We start from the raw sequence: 18347 nt of genomic DNA on the forward strand, positions 1-18347 counted from the left end.
CAGGTCTTTTTTCTCCTTAGGTAGGTTTATTCCTAGGTATTTTATTCTTTTTGTTGCAGTGGTAAATGGGAGTGTTTGCTTAATTTCTCTTTCAGATTTTTCATTATTAGTGTATAGGAATGCAAGAGATTTCTGTGCATTAATTTTGTTTCCTGCTACTCTACCAAATTCTTTGATTAGCTCTAGTAGTCTTCTGGTAGCATCTTTAGGATTCTCTATGTATAGTGTCATGTCATCTGCATACAGTGACAGTTTTACTTCTTCTTTTCTGATTTGGATTCCTTTTATTTCTTTTTCTTCTCTGATTGCTGTGGCTAAAACTTCCAAAACTATGTTGAATAATAGTGGTGAGAGTGGGCAACCTTTTCTTTTTCCTAATCTTAGAGGAAATGCTTTCAGTTTTTCACCATCGAGAATGATGTTGGCTGTGGGTTTGTCATATAAGGCCTTCATTATGTTGAGGTAGGTTCCCTCTATGCCTAGTTTCTGGAGAGTTTTTATCATAAATGGGTGTTGAATTTTGTTGAAAGCTTTTTCTGCATCTATTGAGATGATCATATGGTTTTTATCCTTCAATTTGTTAATATTGTTAACAGTGATTAAAGGGATATCTGGCTGCCCTGCCTTGTGGGACCACTGAGACTTTGTCCTATTATTAACCTTCTGCTTCAACTCACCAGGACAAAACCAAAGAAACTCTTCTGGGTTGTTGGCATCTCTATTTTGCTTTCTCTCTGTGTAGATTAAGGATGTTGTTGTTTTCTAGATCTACTGATGATGAACTTAAAAGGGAGGGAGGGCTGTTACCTAACTACTTGGACAAAGGTTGGGAAGAGGGGAGATATGGCACCCATTCTCACTAGCACTCTTGGCATGGAGAAGGGGAGAACATTGTGAATATCACTGATTACTCAAGTGTCAGAACATCTTGTGTCCTGGAAAGTTATAAAACAGACCTGTGGGGCTTCTCTGGTGGCACAGTGGTTGGGAGTCTGCCTGCCGATGCAGGGGACATGGGTTCGTGCGTCCGTCCTGGAGGATCCCGCGTGCCGTGGAGCGGCTTGGCCCGTGAGCCATGGCCGCTGGGCCTGCGCGTCTGGAGCCTGTGCTCCACAGCGGGAGAGGCCGCAGCAGTGAGAGGCCCGCGTAACGAAAAAAAAAAAAAAAAAAAAACAGACCTGTGAATTGAATGAGGTAAGCTTCAGGTAAAGTGGGAAGGGGCCAGCTTTGTCCTGGTGATATCACTCTCTCCTACTGTCCCTTGCTGACAGTTCCTGGCCATGCACGTGGATCGCTAGAGGCTAAGGAGAGAGGGGGGAGTCATTCTGGAATGGAATTTTATGCTACGGCTGATGGATGGACAGAATAGCCACTCTCAGCTATCCTTGCCAGTGCTGGTGCCATTGAATGTAACCCTTAGTCATTGGCTTTTTGCTTCATGGGAGTTGATCTTGCTCACTAAACTTTTGTAGCCCCTATACCTCTTTGTCCCCCACATATCCCTCAACAGTGCTTGGCACATGGTAGATATTTGGCAAACACTCTGTGATTGATATAAGAGATTTTAATGATTCAGTGAGGTCTCGATGACAGAGAAAAATCCTAATCAAACTGTCTTAACCAAAACCAGGAATGATGTGGGTTAGAGAACTGGGGAGTTCAAGTATTAGTAGCTTTAGGCCTAACTTCCCCCAGGACCTCTTACAATGTCAGTGGGGCCTGATCTCTCTAAATCTTACCCCTTTTCTCCTCCATACTAGCGTAATTCTCAGGATCTTTGTGGTGAAAGGGGCCAGCTCCAGTCCCACCTCCTCCAAGGTCTAAGTTGAAGCAAGAAGAAAAGTGCCTTTCTCAGCAGTGGGAGGAGATGTTGCATTGTATCTCATTGGTTCTAACCAGGTCATGTGTCCATCCCTGACCAATCACTGTGGCCAAAAGAATGTATACTCTGATTGGCCAGGCCTGAGTGAAATGCACATCTTTGTGGCCAGGGTGAGGTCAGCTTTACTGGAAGCACAAGATGTGAGGGTGGAGATGCTGATTGTCTTAATCACCTCCTATTCCCCTCTTTGGTGAGGGAGGGGTTCCTGACCTGGGGTTATAGGGATGGCCAACATAGGACACATGACCCCTGGCACTGGACAGGTGAGGTAGACAGTGGTTTAGTAGTGACATGCACTCATAGTCCCAGGAAGGAGGACAGTGCATGGCACACAGGGCTACATGAGGGTTGCACCCAGGAATAGCATGAACAATTGGAGTGACCCCCAGTTTCCATGGGAAGATGTGGCCTCTTCGAATAATTTTGCAGGTTGGTAGGGAACTGAAACCTGGCACTTGGGATAAACCTGGCACTGAACCAGGTGTATGCCTGGTTCCTGAGTGACAAGGAGGTCATTGTCTAGGGGCCTTATCCACAAGAACAGAGCAGGGAGGGAAATTAGCAATCAGGCCATTTGAAGCCCTCCTGGTTTCACCAGGTGTCCAGACAGTACATAATATTGGATCTTAATTTTAGGCTCTTACACCACAGTTGTCCCCAGAAAAAAATGAAGGACTACTAGCATAAGAAGGACAGATTGATGCTGGGTAGAAAGACGATAGACATCCACTATCCCTGAGTCAAGAGACTTCCAGATAGTGGTCATTGGCAGCTGGTCATCAAATGCCAGTTCTTTTGGACTGGTTATCCTTATCCTGACCCAGTCTTGGGAATCCTGTATAAATGCCTCTAAGGTCTTAATGGAGAAGGTTAGGCAAGAAAGTGTGGATGGCACAGGACAAAGCCCTGAGGACACCTATCCTGCGAAGGTGGGTCATGCCTTTTGGGAAGAGAGCCCTAGTTATAGAAGTTTTGAAATGTCAGCCTTCAGGGACACCCTGGGTGGAATACACAGCTCCACCCCAGGCCACTTCACTCCTCCTTCCTCATGTTCAGGGACCCTCAGCCTATCCAAAGGTAGGTTGGGTACATCAGATGCCCAGGTGGACCTGATTCCGAGGCTGACCATGAGAGAAAATCTTTGTTCTCCAATTGGAATCATTAAAAAAGAAGCTGTTTAATGCCTCTGGGGCACAAGGCTGGAGTTGCTGCTAATCAAAGCTTACCAGGGTCATAGGTGATTTGATCTGATAATTACTAAAGCAGAGGTTCTTGAATTTTTTTTCTTATGAAGCTTTCCGAGAATCAGATAAAAATTATGAACCCTCTTCTCAGAAAAATAAACACATATTCCAAACTTTACAAACAATATGGGGTTTTCATGTTATTCTTGAAATCCCATACATTATGATTAGAGAACTCCATGGCCTTGGGAGCCATATTTGGAGAAGTTGGTGAGTAGCAAGTCAGGTAGCGCAACCTTTATTCCCAGTTCCATCTCTGCAAAGGCTGTACACCTACAGGGTAATAGCTTTTGGAAATCCAGAAGCCTGTGCTGTTGGTCACTGGCAGTGCTGTTTGGGGCCCCTGTGCCAAGATGTGTGCATATCTGTCCACTGCTGCTCTACACACATTATCCCTTGCAGTGGGGTCTCCTTAAGCTCTTTGAGGAAGAACGAAGGACACAAAGGGTGGAAAGATTTCTTTAGAAGTTGGGCTCCAAGATGCAGTCTTTTTTTTTTTTTCAAGATGCAGTCTTAATATGTATATTAACTTGTGAAACTCATCAATGTCACTTGTACCATGATAGAAAAGACACGTGTTGTCTGCTTTAAGCTCAAGTGGCAAATGGACTTTCCGGCAGATGGACGTAACACAAACAGGCATAGCTGCTGGAGGTGGCTCTGCACCCAACTCTTTCCTGAAATCCTAGTTTGGGCCAAGGAAGTGATGAGCAAAACCAAACCGTGTGATATCATACTTAGCAGCTTCTCTGAAAGATTGAGTTTCGCTCATTTATTCATTTGTATGATAAATATCACTATTTACTGAGTACCTACTATGTGCCAGTATTTTTCTAGGGGACATAGCAGTGAGCATGGAAAAGATCCTGTCCTATTGGAGATTCCTTCTAGTGAGATCTATGTGGTGGGAATCTTATTGCATGGTGGGTATTTGAAATTTGCCTTCTCGATATCCATTCACCCTTCTTTGGCTGTAGTAACTGACTTTAGCTCAAGGTTCTACCCGTTTTCCACTCTTGTTCCTCTTGGTTTAAGGGGTGATTTTATGACCCAGAGTTATCCCAAGCGTAGTCCCCCACCATCATGACCCATGACCCAGGCTGGTCTAATCAGAGCAAATCTCAGGACTTTGGCAAGAACTATTGGAAAACAAATACACACAGCCATATTTTTTTTCTTTGCTGAACTTGAACCTAGAGGCTGTAAGATGGAGCTGCCCAACAAGGAGAGAACAAATCTGAGTATGAAGACAACAGAGAAGCAATATTGAGTGATGTGCAAAAGGCAGCCTGAACCCAGCATTCCCCTCTGGTCATTGTCCAGGTCAATTTGAGTTGGGTTTTCTATCAGTTGCTACTAGAGGAATCATAATTGATTCACCCTGCTGGCCTGGAAGATTTGGTGAAGTGGTTTCAGTTACAGGCATGTTCTGAGTTCCTGGTGTGTTTGAGGTTCTCTGAGGACATATACGCCAAACTACAGAGCAGGTGAAGGTGGGCCTTGTCAGCCCTTCCTTCCTGTCACCAACCCCTGTGCTCACTCTCCAATATCCTGCCCCAGGCAGCCTTCCTGCCTTTGCCGGGCACCGGCCCTGTGTTCCATTTCTGCTCTCCAGGCATCCCATCAATCCCCACTTGGATGGTGAGGGCCAGGGGCCTTGGCATGCGGGAAAGGATGTGGAGCCTGTTACTGGAAGACTTGCCCTTTAGTTCGGCTCTACAACTGACCATCTAGGTGGTCTGGGTAAGCCACACAACCACAAGCTTTATCTTCTAAAAAAAGTGGTGGAGATAATAATAATAATAAAAACTTTTCTTCCACGTGTGATCTTGTGGTGAGGATCAAAGGAGGTAATGCATGGGAGTGTGTGTTGTAAACAGCAAATTGACATATGAAAAAGAAGACCTTTCCGTTTGGGTCTCTGCAAGACAACCATGGCAGTTGTGCCGAGTGCGTCTGACCCCATTGCAGTCAGAATACTTAGACGAACTGAGGAGTTGGCATTGTTTGCTTGGGGGATCCCACTGAGAATTTTCTCCGCATCCTGTGACCTAATTTTTTCCTTTGTTTTCCCTCTTTTTTTAAAAAAAGTTAAGATATAACTTACACACAATTAAATACATAGATTTAAAATATACAGTTGGATGAATACTGACAAATGTATGTACCCATGTGAACAGCATCCCAATTAAGCATAGAATATTTTAATACCTCAGGAAGTTCCCCTGTGCCACTTTCTCGTCACCATCCAGAGGAAACCACCGTTTCCCTCTCTATCACCATAGCCCAGTTTTCCTGTTCTAGAGGCTCATAGAAACAGAATCATATGGTATGTTCTCTTTTATGTCTGGTTTCTTTTGCTCAGAATATGTTTTTCAGATGTATTCATGTGTTTGCATGTATCAGTAGCTCATTCCTTTTTATCACTTAGTGGTATTTCATTGTATGAATATGCCACCATTTATCCATTTCCTGTTAATAAGCATTTGGCTGGTTCCAATATTTGGTTATCATGCATAAAGCTGTAATGAACATTGGTACAAGTCCCCTGGTGTTGGCTAGTACAGAGCAGGACCCCGAAGAGATGGGTGGAGAAAATGAAAAGAATCGAGGGGACCGATACAAATTGTCAGTTTTTGACAAAGCTGTCAATGTAATTCAACCTGAAAAGATAGTATTCTTAACAAGCAATGCTGAGTAACCGGATATCCTTATGAAAAAAAGAACCTCAGCCCCTACTTTATACCACATGCAAAAATTAATTTGAGACATAACATAGACCTAAATGTAAAAGCTAACATTATAGAGCTTCTAGAAGAAAACATAGGGGAAAATCTTCACAGATGTGGAGCAGGCAAATGAACAACCATAAAAGAGGAAATTGATAAGTTGGACTTCATCAAAATTAAAAATGAGTGCTCTTCGAAAGGTACTGTAAAGAAAATGAAAAGTTAAGGCACAGGTAGGAGATATTTGTAATATGTCTAAGAAAGGATTAGGGTTCAGAATATATTAAAAGCTCCTTCAAATCAATAATAAAAACGAAAAATCCAATTTAAAAATAGGCAACAAACATGCAGAGATACTTCACAAAAGAAGATGAAAGAATGGCCAAAACTCACATGAAAAGATGCTCAACATCATTAGCCATCAGGGAAACACAAATCAAAATAACAGTCAGATTTCACCCAAGATGCAGCTAGGTGCCATGAAAAAGCACAGGACTGTGAATGAGGGAACTTGGCTTCCGGTTCCGCTCCTGGTCCTGCCCGACTCCCTGAGGGGGTCTCGGCAAGGCCCTGGACCACCCACAAGCGAAGGGGCAGAACTAGCTGTGTGCTACGACTTCTTAATCTTTAATTGTTTTCCCTTTTGCACTAATATTCCAAGATTCTAATTTGTGACAGAGCATCTATGGCAATAAGAATCCTGTTGGTGGCTCCCTTACAAAGATTTCTTTTTGGACAAAGTAAAGGTAGTGTTACTCTGACTTTTCACATGATAAATTTGAAAATAAGAGACAAAATCCTGCTAACAAAGAAAGTTTCTAACTTTTAAAGCTTTCTAAGAACTGAAGTAACGTTTTTCCCTGAAGACTTCATTAATTCATACATTTTCTCCTTTGATGGCCTAACAACTACTCTGAAGATATTAAAGGGTTAAATCACTTTCAGTGTGCTTTCTCTCTTTCCAGGAAGTAGGAAAATTACCTTTTATTATGTGGAATTTGGCTTAATGCTCTTCAGTGTTGGGTGTGCAGTGCTATATCCTCAGAGGTCTTATAAATATTACTACCAGAAGGTGAAAGAACTGAGAATATTTAACTTGGAAAAGAGAAGACCTACTGTCTCTCTTCCTCTCTGTCTCTCCCTCCATTCTTATCTCTATCTCTGTTCCTTTCCACTTGTAGAATAATTAAAGAGCCATCACATAGAAGAATAGGCATTGAATATATTCTGTGTGGTCCCCAAAGCACAGTTTGGAGCCATGGATGTAGGCTACAGGCAAGTCTGTTTCTACTCCAGCGTCAATGACAATAGGTCTCTCCAGAGATGGAATGAGCAGCGAGTGAGTTCCTCATCCCTTGAGGTGTTCAAGCAGACAGATATTTATTGACACCCTTGTGGAAGATATTCATGAACCAAGTTGAACTTGGTGACCTCTTCTGAAATTCCTCTTTGATCCCTGGTGTTTCAGGCACATCAGCAAGTTCATACCAGGCAACCACAGTGGAATGCCTGGATGTGTGGGTCTCCATAGGGAAGGATCACCACGCTGGCTACCTGTTTCCAGGCCACACTCTTAGAGCAGCTAGGCGGGTATCATTGAGATACAAAGTATAACTTTTGGAAATGACATTATAAGAAATTGTTGCAAATTTGTGTTTTCTGAAAGTGGCTTTGGTTTTTAGAAATAGCCAAAAATCTGATCAGTACGGGATCATCATACTGAACAATACCGTTTGGGAATTTAAAGAAAAAAATCCAACAGCAGAGGCATGACTACGAAGGGATGAGGGTGGTTTTCTTGGCATGCCCATCAGCTCAATATGAAATATGAGAGATTTTCCCCAGGTGGCACTTTGAAAATGTGTGCAGCCACAGAGGCATTGAGGGGAGCTGCACCCATTCGAGTGTCTACATTCTGAAGTGATTTTTCAAAGGTCAGTCTCACATTTTACAGTTACGGTGCTCACTTTATCTTGGTAAGGGATTGGCCTGTTTATTTCTTATGATAGAACGTTTCTGAGACTGCTAGAGCCTCTGACCCATGCTTCCTTCTCTAGAGAACTCATCACGTTCCATGGGAGTCTTCTGAAGACCCAGCAGGGTCTGCCAAGCTGGGCACCTGGCTGGATTGCTCTATGTAACCTGCTTTACTTCACTCGCTTGTCCACTCATGCATGTGCTGCTGCAGCATCATGGCACTTTGAAGGTCTCTTCTCTCTGGCACATGTTCACAGCTAGACAGCTGCTGGAGCTGGCCACCCCACACCCATGGTAGTGGCCTCCCGCTTTGTGGGATTTGGGACACCGAGGATGGCATCTTTAGTCCCTTTCACGGGGACTGCCCTTCAAGAGGGACCTGGCTTAAATAATAAATTCTCTGTGAGAGAAAGAGAGAGAGATGGACAGACAGACACACCACAGAATATCCTGATCCAGGTTTATGTAATGAACAAGGCTAGAGCTTTCCCTTGACAGCTGACTTCGGTAAACAAGAAAGGGGATTATTAGAGCAGATGACAGAGTTGCCAAAAGGTGTGGAGATGGAAGAGACCCGGCAGCTGAAGAGGAGCCTCTGGGTGACATCGAAGCTTTGTTTAAAGGCAGTTCTGTAAGTCTGCATGACAAAGCAAAGGCAGGGCAGCCTTATCGTGGATAACTCTTCTACTGGTTAAAGACTGAGGGACAGGACAAGAACTCAGGGAAACACGCTAGTTTTCTGCAATCTGCACGGTTGTGGCATGGAAGCGGGTATCCTGGCCTATGTTGGTTTGCTCTACCTCAAACATTTTCCCTCCTCCAAAGCATCAGCCCTGTATTTGTGGGTCCACTTTCTTCCATTCTCAGCTCAGGGGCACTGGGTGAAGTTTCCACTCCCAGCTTAGGGATGAAGCATGTGACCCAGGCCTGAGACAGTCAAGCCATCATGATACCCAGACCATGGTGATCGCTTCAGGGCTGGGCAGTGCCAATGACATTCAATGACACTTTTGTTGGGCCTGCTGGCATCAAGATAGAGGTCTTTCCCGTTCAATTTGATCCTGAGAGCATAGAAAGCTGGATTTCTGGGAATCATCTTGTAACTACCAGGAACCCAAGACTGAAGCCAATGCAGTGCAGACAGAGCAGAGGTAGAAAGAATCAGGTCCTGGTGACATTGCTTAGATCCTGAATCCAGCTGTGCCCGAAGCTTGATCTTCCCCTGAACTTTCAAATTCTTCCTCTTCTTCTTCTTTTTTTTTTTTTTTAAATGAATTTGGGTCGAGCCATCTGTTCCCTGGCACCCCAGAAGTTCTGACTGTATCAGTTCTGTGCAGCTAGCAGGCAGGGGGTGGGAGCAGGTGGGGCAGGACTGATGCATTGATATAAGTTACAGGACGGCGTTTTGTTCTAATTCCCTATAAGGAAGAGATTTCAACAGAGCTGTCTGAAGAGGGTACAAGCTCCCTCAAGGGGTGAATTCTTTATCAGTGGCAGGATTTCCAATACGTACAGGATGACCACGTTGTGGGGAGAGCACAGAATTGGTTCAAGCATCAGATGAGGAGTTGAACTGGGCAGCTCTTTAGATCTGTGTTTCAAAGTCACTTGATGATGGCAGCAGTGAGGTCACATGCCCTTTCAAACTCCTTCTCTAGGCATCTCTAATACAAGCAAGAAATGATCAAGAAAATGTTGCACAAAGATTCTAATTCTGTGATTTTTTTTTTTTTTTTTTTTTTTTTTTCTTGCGGTACGCGGGCCTCTCACTGCTGTGGCCTCTCCCGCTGCGGAGCACAGGCTCCAGACGCGCAGGCTCAGCGGCCATGGCTCACGGGCCCAGCCGCTCTGTGGCATGTGGGATCTTCCCGGACCGGGGCACGAACCCGCGTCCCCTGCATCGGCAGGCGGACTCTCAATCACTGCGCCACCAGGGAAGCCCTTTTTTTTTTTTTTTTTTAAAGAATCAATTTTATTTATTTACTTTTGGTTGCATTGGGTCTTCGTTGCTGCACACGGGCCTTCTCTAGTTGCGTTGAGCAGGGGCTACTCTTCGCTGCAGTGCCGGACCTCTCATTGTGGTGGCTTCTCTTGTTGCTGAGCACGGGCTCTAGGTGCACGGCCTCAGTAGTTGTGGCTCGTGGGCTCTAGAGTGCAGGCTTAGCAGCCGTGGCGCACGGGCTTAGTTGCTCCGCGGCATGTGGGATCCTCCCAGACTAGGGCTCGAACCCGTGTCCCCTGCATTGGCAGGTGGATTCCCAACCACTGCGCCACCAGGGAAGTCCCGGATTCTGTGATCTTGATAACAATCCCTGGTGGGCAGGACCAACACAATTAGGTCTCCACCATGAATTTAACCTTGGTCCACCCTTCAGCTCTGCCACGAGGTCAATCCACTCTGCCCTCCAAACCCCTTCCATCTTCTGCCCCCTGCACCTACTCGTGCTCTTGCCCTCACTTGGAATTTCCTTTGCCTTTTAAGAACCAACTGTCCTTGACAAGGCTTTGTGCTCTGGCCACCCCAGACCAAGGGAATGACTCCAACCCTGATCTCTGAGTGATCCAGTTTTCTGAAGCACTCCTTTGGGACTGATTGGTACTGCTTTGCATAGTTCCTTAATGTTTCTTCATGGTTCCTTGTCTGCCTATCTCCTTGAGGGCAGATTTGGATTATGAATCCTAACACCCAACACATGGCTTTGCAGAGGCTGTGCTCCGTTGATGCTTATAGGTAAGTGATGTGTTAATATCGTAGGCTCTTGTTAGTAATCTGGAATCTGGCCACCTGACAGTCTCGGATCTGGGTCATTAGAGTTCACTGAGTTACTATGGGCTCTCCTACACCACAACCCAGTCCAGTTGTGTCCAGGGTAGTTGTAGGGCCCAAGGCACAGAGGAGACAGACCCACACCCCCTTCCTCCAAGTCCTTCCTAATCTATCCACATCTGACACCCCACGTGACTGATTAGTCATTCATTCATTCATTCATTCATTCACCGAATACTTACCAAGCACAGTGTGCCAGGCATTGTGTATACAGTGACAAGCTAACTAGATACAGTTCCTGCCTCTGGGGCTTCCGGGATGGAGTCCCTTCCACACAGAGCCAGGATTGTTCCTCATCTGTCTGCCTCTCTTTCCTAGACCCTGAGATGTCTTGGCTCAGGAATCGTGGATCCATCATATGTCCCTTTGGAGGTAGGGTCTCTTTGCCCTTTGCTGATGCCTAAGGCCTCCTCTAAGGTCTTCTTTCTTCCTAGTCTCCCTCTTGTCCGAGGCTGAGCTATGGGTCCTGATTCCCAGGAACCACATTCGAATCCATTTTCCCAGCTCACAAGACCCAGAAGAGATCTGGGCTCCCCAGAGACAACCTAATGGTTATGGTTAATATGAGTTTTGCATCTTGAATGTCCATTTGGTTTAAATTAATAAAGACAAGTGCAAATTCTGAGAAATATACACGGTCCTGACAGGTGATGGGAAAGCAAAGCCTAACCCTCGCTGGGCTCTGGCTTGAGGTCCCGACCCTCAGGTCACCAGTGAGGATCTGGCCTTTGACTCTGAACCCTGAGGATGAGGCTCCTGGTCCTCCTTGCAGCCCCTGCTGCCTCAGGTGCTGATGGCAGTGCTGTGTCAGCGATGAGCGACACTGACCGCCGGGTAGGGACGGTGCCAGTCTCTTTTCTCACATTTCACAGCGCGGTCCAAAGCTGCTGGGGGCTGCGCGGGAGGGGTCCTCTGGCCTGGCGCTGGTGGCATGGCGAGGAGTCAGGCTCACCTTTGCTCAGTCTGTGCCAGGACCCTGGAGTCTGGCTGGCTCTTCCTGAGGGCAAAGCAGAGCCTGCGAGTAATCTCGGGGGAACTTCCTAGGAAAAAAAGAAATGATTCCAGGTTAGAAAGATGTAGGAAGGGCAGAAAACGGAAGGGAGGGAGCGCTGGCTGGCACGAACAGTGAGTGCCAGGGCTGTCTGCAGCCGGGGAGAATTCCCAAAGCGCTCTCCTACTAGCTGCCCACGTGCGTGCGTGTGCCAGGGAGCGAGAGCCCCGAGAGCGAGAGTCCGAGGCCGAGCGAGGAGACGCAGAGGGGCCGCACGCAGGCAGAGCCCAGGGAGCGCGCTGCCCGGGCGCCGAGCCCAGGGGCCGCCCACTGGCGGGGAGCGCGCAGGGGAGGCGGTGGCAGCGGCCGGGCTTCCCCGGGCTTCCCCTCGCCTGGCCGCGAGCGCACGGCGAGGGCTCAGGGCGCGGAGGCGGTGCCCGGCGCAGGGGAGCGGGGAGTCCCCGAGGCGTCCTCCGCTAGGGGCCGGGAGCGTCGGGGGCGGCCAGCGCGGCGTCGCTGAGCCCCGGAGCCTCAGGCAGGAGGTTTGGGCTGAGCCCTCCCCGCCGCCCGCCCGCCCCTCGGGCGCCCGCCCCCGCCCGCGGCCTGGAGCGCGCCTCCCTCGCCGCCCCGGGTCTGGAGAGCCGGCGCCGGCCGAGCTGCGGGGGAGCCGCGGACAGCACCAGCCGCAGCCGCCGCGGGAGCTGCTCCGGCCGCACCATGCGAGAACTGGCCATCGAGATCGGGGTCCGAGCCCTGCTTTTCGGGGTCTTCGTGTAAGTAGTGGCGCGCCGCGGGCGGGGGCGCCCGGACTCGGGGATCCACGGACCGAGCGTCTCGGCGCCCCAAGTTTGTTTGCGTCCCGCCGGGGCCTGGATTCGAGGGCCCCTCTCCGCGCTAGAGATGTGTCCTAGGGGACCAAGAGAGACCCTCCCGGTCTCCCTCCTGGGACTCTGGGCGTGAAGGGACCCGCGTGCGCGAGGCTGAGACCCGTTCCCGTCATCCGCGTCGCGCCGGGGAGCGGCTCCGGCCGCCGCTCGGGTCCCCTCGCCTGCGCCTTTCTCCGGCTCCGCACCACCTGCCGGGGGATTCTGGCTGCTTCCCTGGACGCAGACGCGACCCTCGTTGGCGTCCTCGGGAAGTTTCTCCTTGTGTGTGATCTTCCGAGCCCGACGTTTGCAGCCTTCGCTCCTAGCCGCATCGCTCATTGCCCGCCGCCTGCGCGTCCCTGGCTTTGGCGCCGCGGGTCCGGGTGAGCGTTTTCCCTGGAGGCGTTTGCGGTAGTTCTCCCGCTGGAAAACTGTTGCTGCGGAGGCTTGGAAGTCCGGGGCCGCAGCCTGGGGTGCGGGCTTCATACGCCCGGAGCTCTGTGCCGAGTCCGTGTCCACTTAGGGCAGCAGCGGAATGCCCGGTGGGGCCCCGAGCAGCGGGTGCCCGGAAAGAGCGGTCTCGGAGGGGGCGCTGGCGCAGGTTCGCTCAGAGACGTCTGAGCCCCAGTGCGCCCCGAGGACCCGCCGCCCGCCTCCCGGCCCCTGTCGTGTCGCTGCCTTTCAGATCCAAGCCCAGAACACCAGCTCAGACCCACTTCACAGCCTCCTGTCATCTCCTGTCACCTAGGCACCCACATCTACACTTGTCCCTCCATTAGGGGGTCAGGTTCTCTGTCCTTCTGCGCCCATGGCTGTTTTCAGACACATTTTGCATATTTAAGTTGCATGAACTTTCTGGATTTGACTTTTTCTTTTTTAAAGCCCACTGAGCTATTCCAAACAGGAGGCCCCTCTCTGGATTTCTGCCCAGAATACGGAGTCGTCGGTGGCAGGTGGGAGGCTGTGAGATGACTTCTATTCCGTGCAGCCCAGGGTATACACATACAAAGAAATGCCCTTTCTTGCATGTTTTTCTTTACGCGGGGCGAAATTCATCTAGAGCGTTTATTCGTACCACCAGAACAAGCCGTGAGCTCCCCCAGATGCAGAAAAGACCCCTCTCCTAGCTTCTGACTAAACACTAGTGTTACTCAGTGGGGAGAAGGAAGGAGAACTTCGGGTGTGTCCTGATGCACTTGGGAAAACAGAAAACACTTTTCCCTCCTCTTAATCTATTTTTCTACCTTTGGAATATACATTAAAACTAGTACTTGCCTTGTGGTCATTTGGGGACAGTTTCCAATTGGCAGATAGGCTAAGCCCCATTAAATTATTGTGTGATAGAAATGATAAAATAGTGTTCAGTGCACAGTAGAATTTACCATTTGTTGGGTGAATGTTTGTGTGAGTAAAATACTGAAATAAAGTGAGGCGGCCTCTTTTGACTGCCGCTGGGAACTGTCAGATAAAAAAAGGGTCCAATAATATGTAAATATTTGTACTGTTTTCAGGTATGCCTTCAAACATCCCCCAAACATTTATGAGATGTTTACAAATATATAATGAATGGTCTACGCAGTGGATTTAGGAATTTTTGATAATTGTCATTTTATGTGCTTCTTGCTTCCTCTAAGGATGTTATGTAAAAACCAGGCAGTTTATATTCTTTTCTCCAAACTTCCCCTTTGTATTAATTACTTACTGGGGGATCTGCTGTCACCCAAAGGGATACTCTTGGGCACTGATGGCATTTTTGGATGATCCCCTGGTTTCATATCAAATTGGAAATATTAACAGTGAGTTCAGCAGTGGCTCTTTTACCTGCAAAGACCAGCTTTGGTATCTGTGCAGGACTCCCTGGGAATCTTGGAAGCTCAGATGCTGTTATCATCAGGCAGATAACGACTTCCGGAAGAACCGGTTTGGAGCACACAGATACAGATGACCCTTTGTTTTCTCAGATAAGCTTCTGGCGAGATGACAGAGGCTGACTTTCGGGGGAGTTTTATTCTTCCTTTTGCCGGTGCTGGTCTGATGGCAAGCTTCAGTGGCTTGAACTCCCCTCTGCTTATGAAGGTGGTGGTCTCAGTAGCAGGGCTTCACTCCAGTAGGCTTAGAAAGTCCCTCTGGGCAAGCCGAATCCAGTTGCTCTGCTGTGGGGTCCAGTTTAGCTGATACTATCTGGTTCTGCTTGGTATAGCTATTTTACTTCTCAGGATAAGAAAATAATCTTTTGCGGGGGAATACCTTACGTCTTTGCAAACTTGTGCCTCTGGGGGAACATCATCTGTGGATGCACCTGTTCTCTGATCAGATTTGCTCTGCATAAGAGTAGACTCCACCCAGTGCCCACGTGCTCCCAGAGATTTGAGGTTAGTGCTAATGCAATGCATTTTTGGATCCATAGGTAACAGGGATATCTGCTTTCCCTTGTTCTCTTAAGGAACTGGTTCTCTGTCTGTAGATGAGGCTTAGTGCTGAGGTTTGATGATTCAGGATTCCAAGAGGAGGCTTTCCATGGGACACTCTCCATAGAGCACCCGAGAAGTACTTGGTCCTGGCTGAGAAGCTCAAACCACTGAGAAGAAAATTAGTAACGAAAATTAGGACTGGCACATAAAGTTTAACCTAAAAGGAAATAAATTGGTTTGAGGAATCAATGTTTAGGAAAAATCAAATTCTGATGTGTAGCTTTGAGGCTGAATTTAGTGCTGGGAGGCTTGTGGGCCTAGAGGTCCAGTGCTGGCTTTAGCAGGTGCAGAAACACTCAGAGAACCCCTGCTGGCGTCTTGGGTGGCAGCAGGACGGAAGGAGGCCGTGGGTGCGCCTTCTCTCTGCCTTGCCCGCAGTCCCTAAGTAAGAGCAAAGGGGCCTCTGGGCAGGACCTGGGGCCTTCAATCTCTCCCTCTGTACCTCCATCCCTCCCTCCTTTTCTCTCTCCCTCCCTGTGGTTCCTGGAGGCTCCCTGTCTGACATGTCCTTCCAGGAGCTGGGAGTCTGCTTAGGATGCCAGGCTGCTCAGGGAACAGCGTTTGCCTCACCTCAGATCCACCCAGCATCCTTCTTTGAGCTCTTCCTATGCAGGAGGCCTGTGCAGGTGCCGGGGATGGTTGGAGACTGAAGGCCTGTCGCCTCCAAGAAGCTCGAAGCCTGGCAGAGCAAGCACACCAGGCACCTGTCGTTATGCCCCTGCCTCCCCATCCAGTCGGCAGATGCATATTTGGCCTCTTCTAGGTGCCTGCAGTTGTAGTAATTTTCTTTCTCTATCATTAGTAAACTTTAGTGTGTGTAATTCCAAACAGACACAAGGAAACTTGGCACGTTAGCCGGTTCAGGTGACTTGCTCGAGGGCCTTGGCTGTCAGGAGGAGTTTTGGAATACCAGCAGTAGCTAACAGATCTTTCTGCATTACCCCTAAGAGTCCAGTTTAAGATTCTAGGTGGGGGATGGTTAGGGTAGTTGAGCAGAGTGCTCAGTTTTACTTGGAGGAATTAATTAGTCCAAGGAGGCACGACAAGGAGGGGACAGCTGCCAGGGAAGGTTGCTTAGAGCTGACCTCACTCACCTGGGTCTCGAGCAGTGCATGGTAGGTGCAGAGCGCCCGGGCCCAAGGACATTCCTGCAGACAGAGTGTCCTGGAACAGAAGCCTGGAGGCACATTTTGGGTGGGATCAGGTCACCACGTGTGGCCTGAGCACAACGTGTGGGTGGTAAGAGGGGCAGGCAGTGATCCTGGGACAAGAACGTGGATGGTCTCAGTGCCCTGTCAGGAAGCGTGGACGTTCCCTTGTAGGCACTCACTGGGGAGCCCTGGGAAGTTTGAAACAAAAAAGCACCGTGATCAGATACATGCCCAGTGGGGGGAAACGGCAGTTCCCTTGGGCACCTAGGCCCTGTTTCCTTCTGGGAGTGACCGTGCACATCTCTGCCGCCGCTGCTGGGCCCCTCTGTGCTCTCCGGGAGCCCACGGTTTATTCCGCCTTCCGTGCAGGTTACACGTCTGGAGTCTGCATGTCTGTCTTCTTTGCCTTCCGCACTCTCCCACCTGGGCCTTGGGTGGTCGGCACCTCGGGAGAGCTCCCCAGAGGGCACTCAGTCTCAGATGATTGTGTTTATAGACCTCTGAGTGTTTTGCATCTATCCAGAGCAAGGCTTCCTGAAGGGCAGTCTGCTGACCGCCTGCACCTGGATTACCTGGGGCTCAGTTCAGACTTACCTGGATCAACCTATGGAGTGGAGCCCCGGGAATCTGCATTTTCAACAGGTCATCCTTCTCTCCACCACGTTTGGGAACTACCGATGTGCAGTTTACAGTAGCTTGAGACCCTCCTGTGGTCAAGGGTTGCCTCTAGTTCTTTTCTCCTTTCTGGCTACACGGAAGACTAACGTTCCCAAAGCCCTGCCTTTAGGTGGGACCATAGGGAACATGGGAAGAGTGACAGGTGTCACCCCCAGGTGGAGGCAGCATCGTTCCCGCTTAGCGGCCTGTCATTGTCCTTCTCTGTTGATGGCGAGCGTGGAGCTCTGTGTTGAGATGGCAGAGCTGCCAGATGCCAACAGCAGGACAGCTGCTATTGGAGGTGAGCTCTGTGGAACAGAAGGAAACTCTTTGCATTTGGGGACTGATTAGCTCCAGTAGCAAACGTCTGTTCTGTTATGTCTAACTAATACACCTGTAATAATTTTGCTCCCTTTCTAGAAAGAGAGAGTTGTTTGAGGCAAAGTGTAAATGTTAGACCTTGGGCTTTGGAGCTGGAAGGTCTGGGTTTGGATTTTGGCTCTGCCACTAACTAGCAAGTTGCCTAAAATCTCTGAACCTCAGTCTTTTCATGGGGGAAGTAGGAATAGTTCCTACTTCATTGGGTTTTATTAAATAAGGTGCTGTGAGTGCCTACAGTACATATACCAGCAATTAGGTGTCTTCTAACCGCTCTTGTGAATTCCTGTTATTTATATGTAGTGTCGAAGGATGGCAGTGTAGCGTAGTGGTCACAGTCATGGCCTCTGGCATTGGGTTACCGGGGCGTGAATCCTGGTTTTGCCCCTTAGCTGTGTGAGCCTTTTAGCAAATTATTTATCCTGCTTCAGTCTGTGCTTCTCCATCTGTTCGACAGGAGTATTAACTGCATCCATGGATGTAAGCCTTGCAAGTATTAAACGAGAGAGTCTCAACAAATGGTAATGTGATTATTATTATCCTTTTATTAAGATGAAACCTTAATATACACTAAAGAGAAATGCCATAGGTAGCTAACGATACTCTTATTACAAATGATTTACTGCAGGAGTTCTATAAAATAGTAGACTCCTTTAAATATATTTCAGATGATTCCTTTTAGCCCCCCAAAGTGAGGTATGTAACTTCCCATGAGTTCATTCAGTGAGCTGTACCCCCATTTCTCAGCATGGACTGCTGTCTGTCTGATGGAAGGTGGCAGGGGGTATCTCAGCCCTGTAGCTTCTCAGTGGTGACAAATTGCTGGCCGTTTACAACAGTGATTCCAGGACATTGAATCAGAAGTGTTATCAGCCTAACAGCATTTGATAATGTGTAAGGAAAATGCTGTGTTCCCATCGTTTACTTCTGAGTTTGTGTTCATATCATTTACTTCGCAGTCTGTGTTCATCATACAGAGTTCTGCTAGAAGCCCGGTGCAGACAGTTCTTGCATCAGACACCCGCTCCGCCCCCAGCTGGTGCATGCTGGGCCAAGTATGCGCAGCACGTCCCCCCCTCCCGGGAAGGCGCCTGCCTTGTTATCTGATAAATGGAGCACCCTTCTGATTGAAATATTATTCGCCACTGTAAAATGAGTCGGCTGTACCCAGAAT

At 48.5% G+C, this 18347-nt stretch overlaps 1 protein-coding gene across 9 annotated transcripts in view; it reads left to right on the top strand.

Annotated features, from left to right (window-relative positions):
- The window catches only part of PLPP4 (phospholipid phosphatase 4), a 532132-nt gene that overhangs the window by 303418 nt on the left and 210367 nt on the right, over positions 1 to 18347 (top strand). For 4 of the 9 annotated variants that reach the window (XM_055080900.1, XM_028481217.1, XM_028481216.1 and 1 more), the window contains exon 1: positions 12368 to 12423. The exons of 4 other annotated variants lie outside the window; for them this stretch is intronic. In XM_055080900.1, the coding sequence (XP_054936875.1) occupies positions 12368 to 12423 (56 nt within the window). Of the gene's footprint in view, positions 1 to 12287; positions 12424 to 18347 lie in introns of those variants that run through there. One more of the 9 variants, XM_024121387.1, reaches the window with a different exon arrangement.

This window comes from Physeter macrocephalus, chromosome 20 (genome assembly GCF_002837175.3).
Source record: "Physeter macrocephalus isolate SW-GA chromosome 20, ASM283717v5, whole genome shotgun sequence".
NCBI classification, from domain to species: Eukaryota; Metazoa; Chordata; class Mammalia; order Artiodactyla; family Physeteridae; genus Physeter; species Physeter macrocephalus.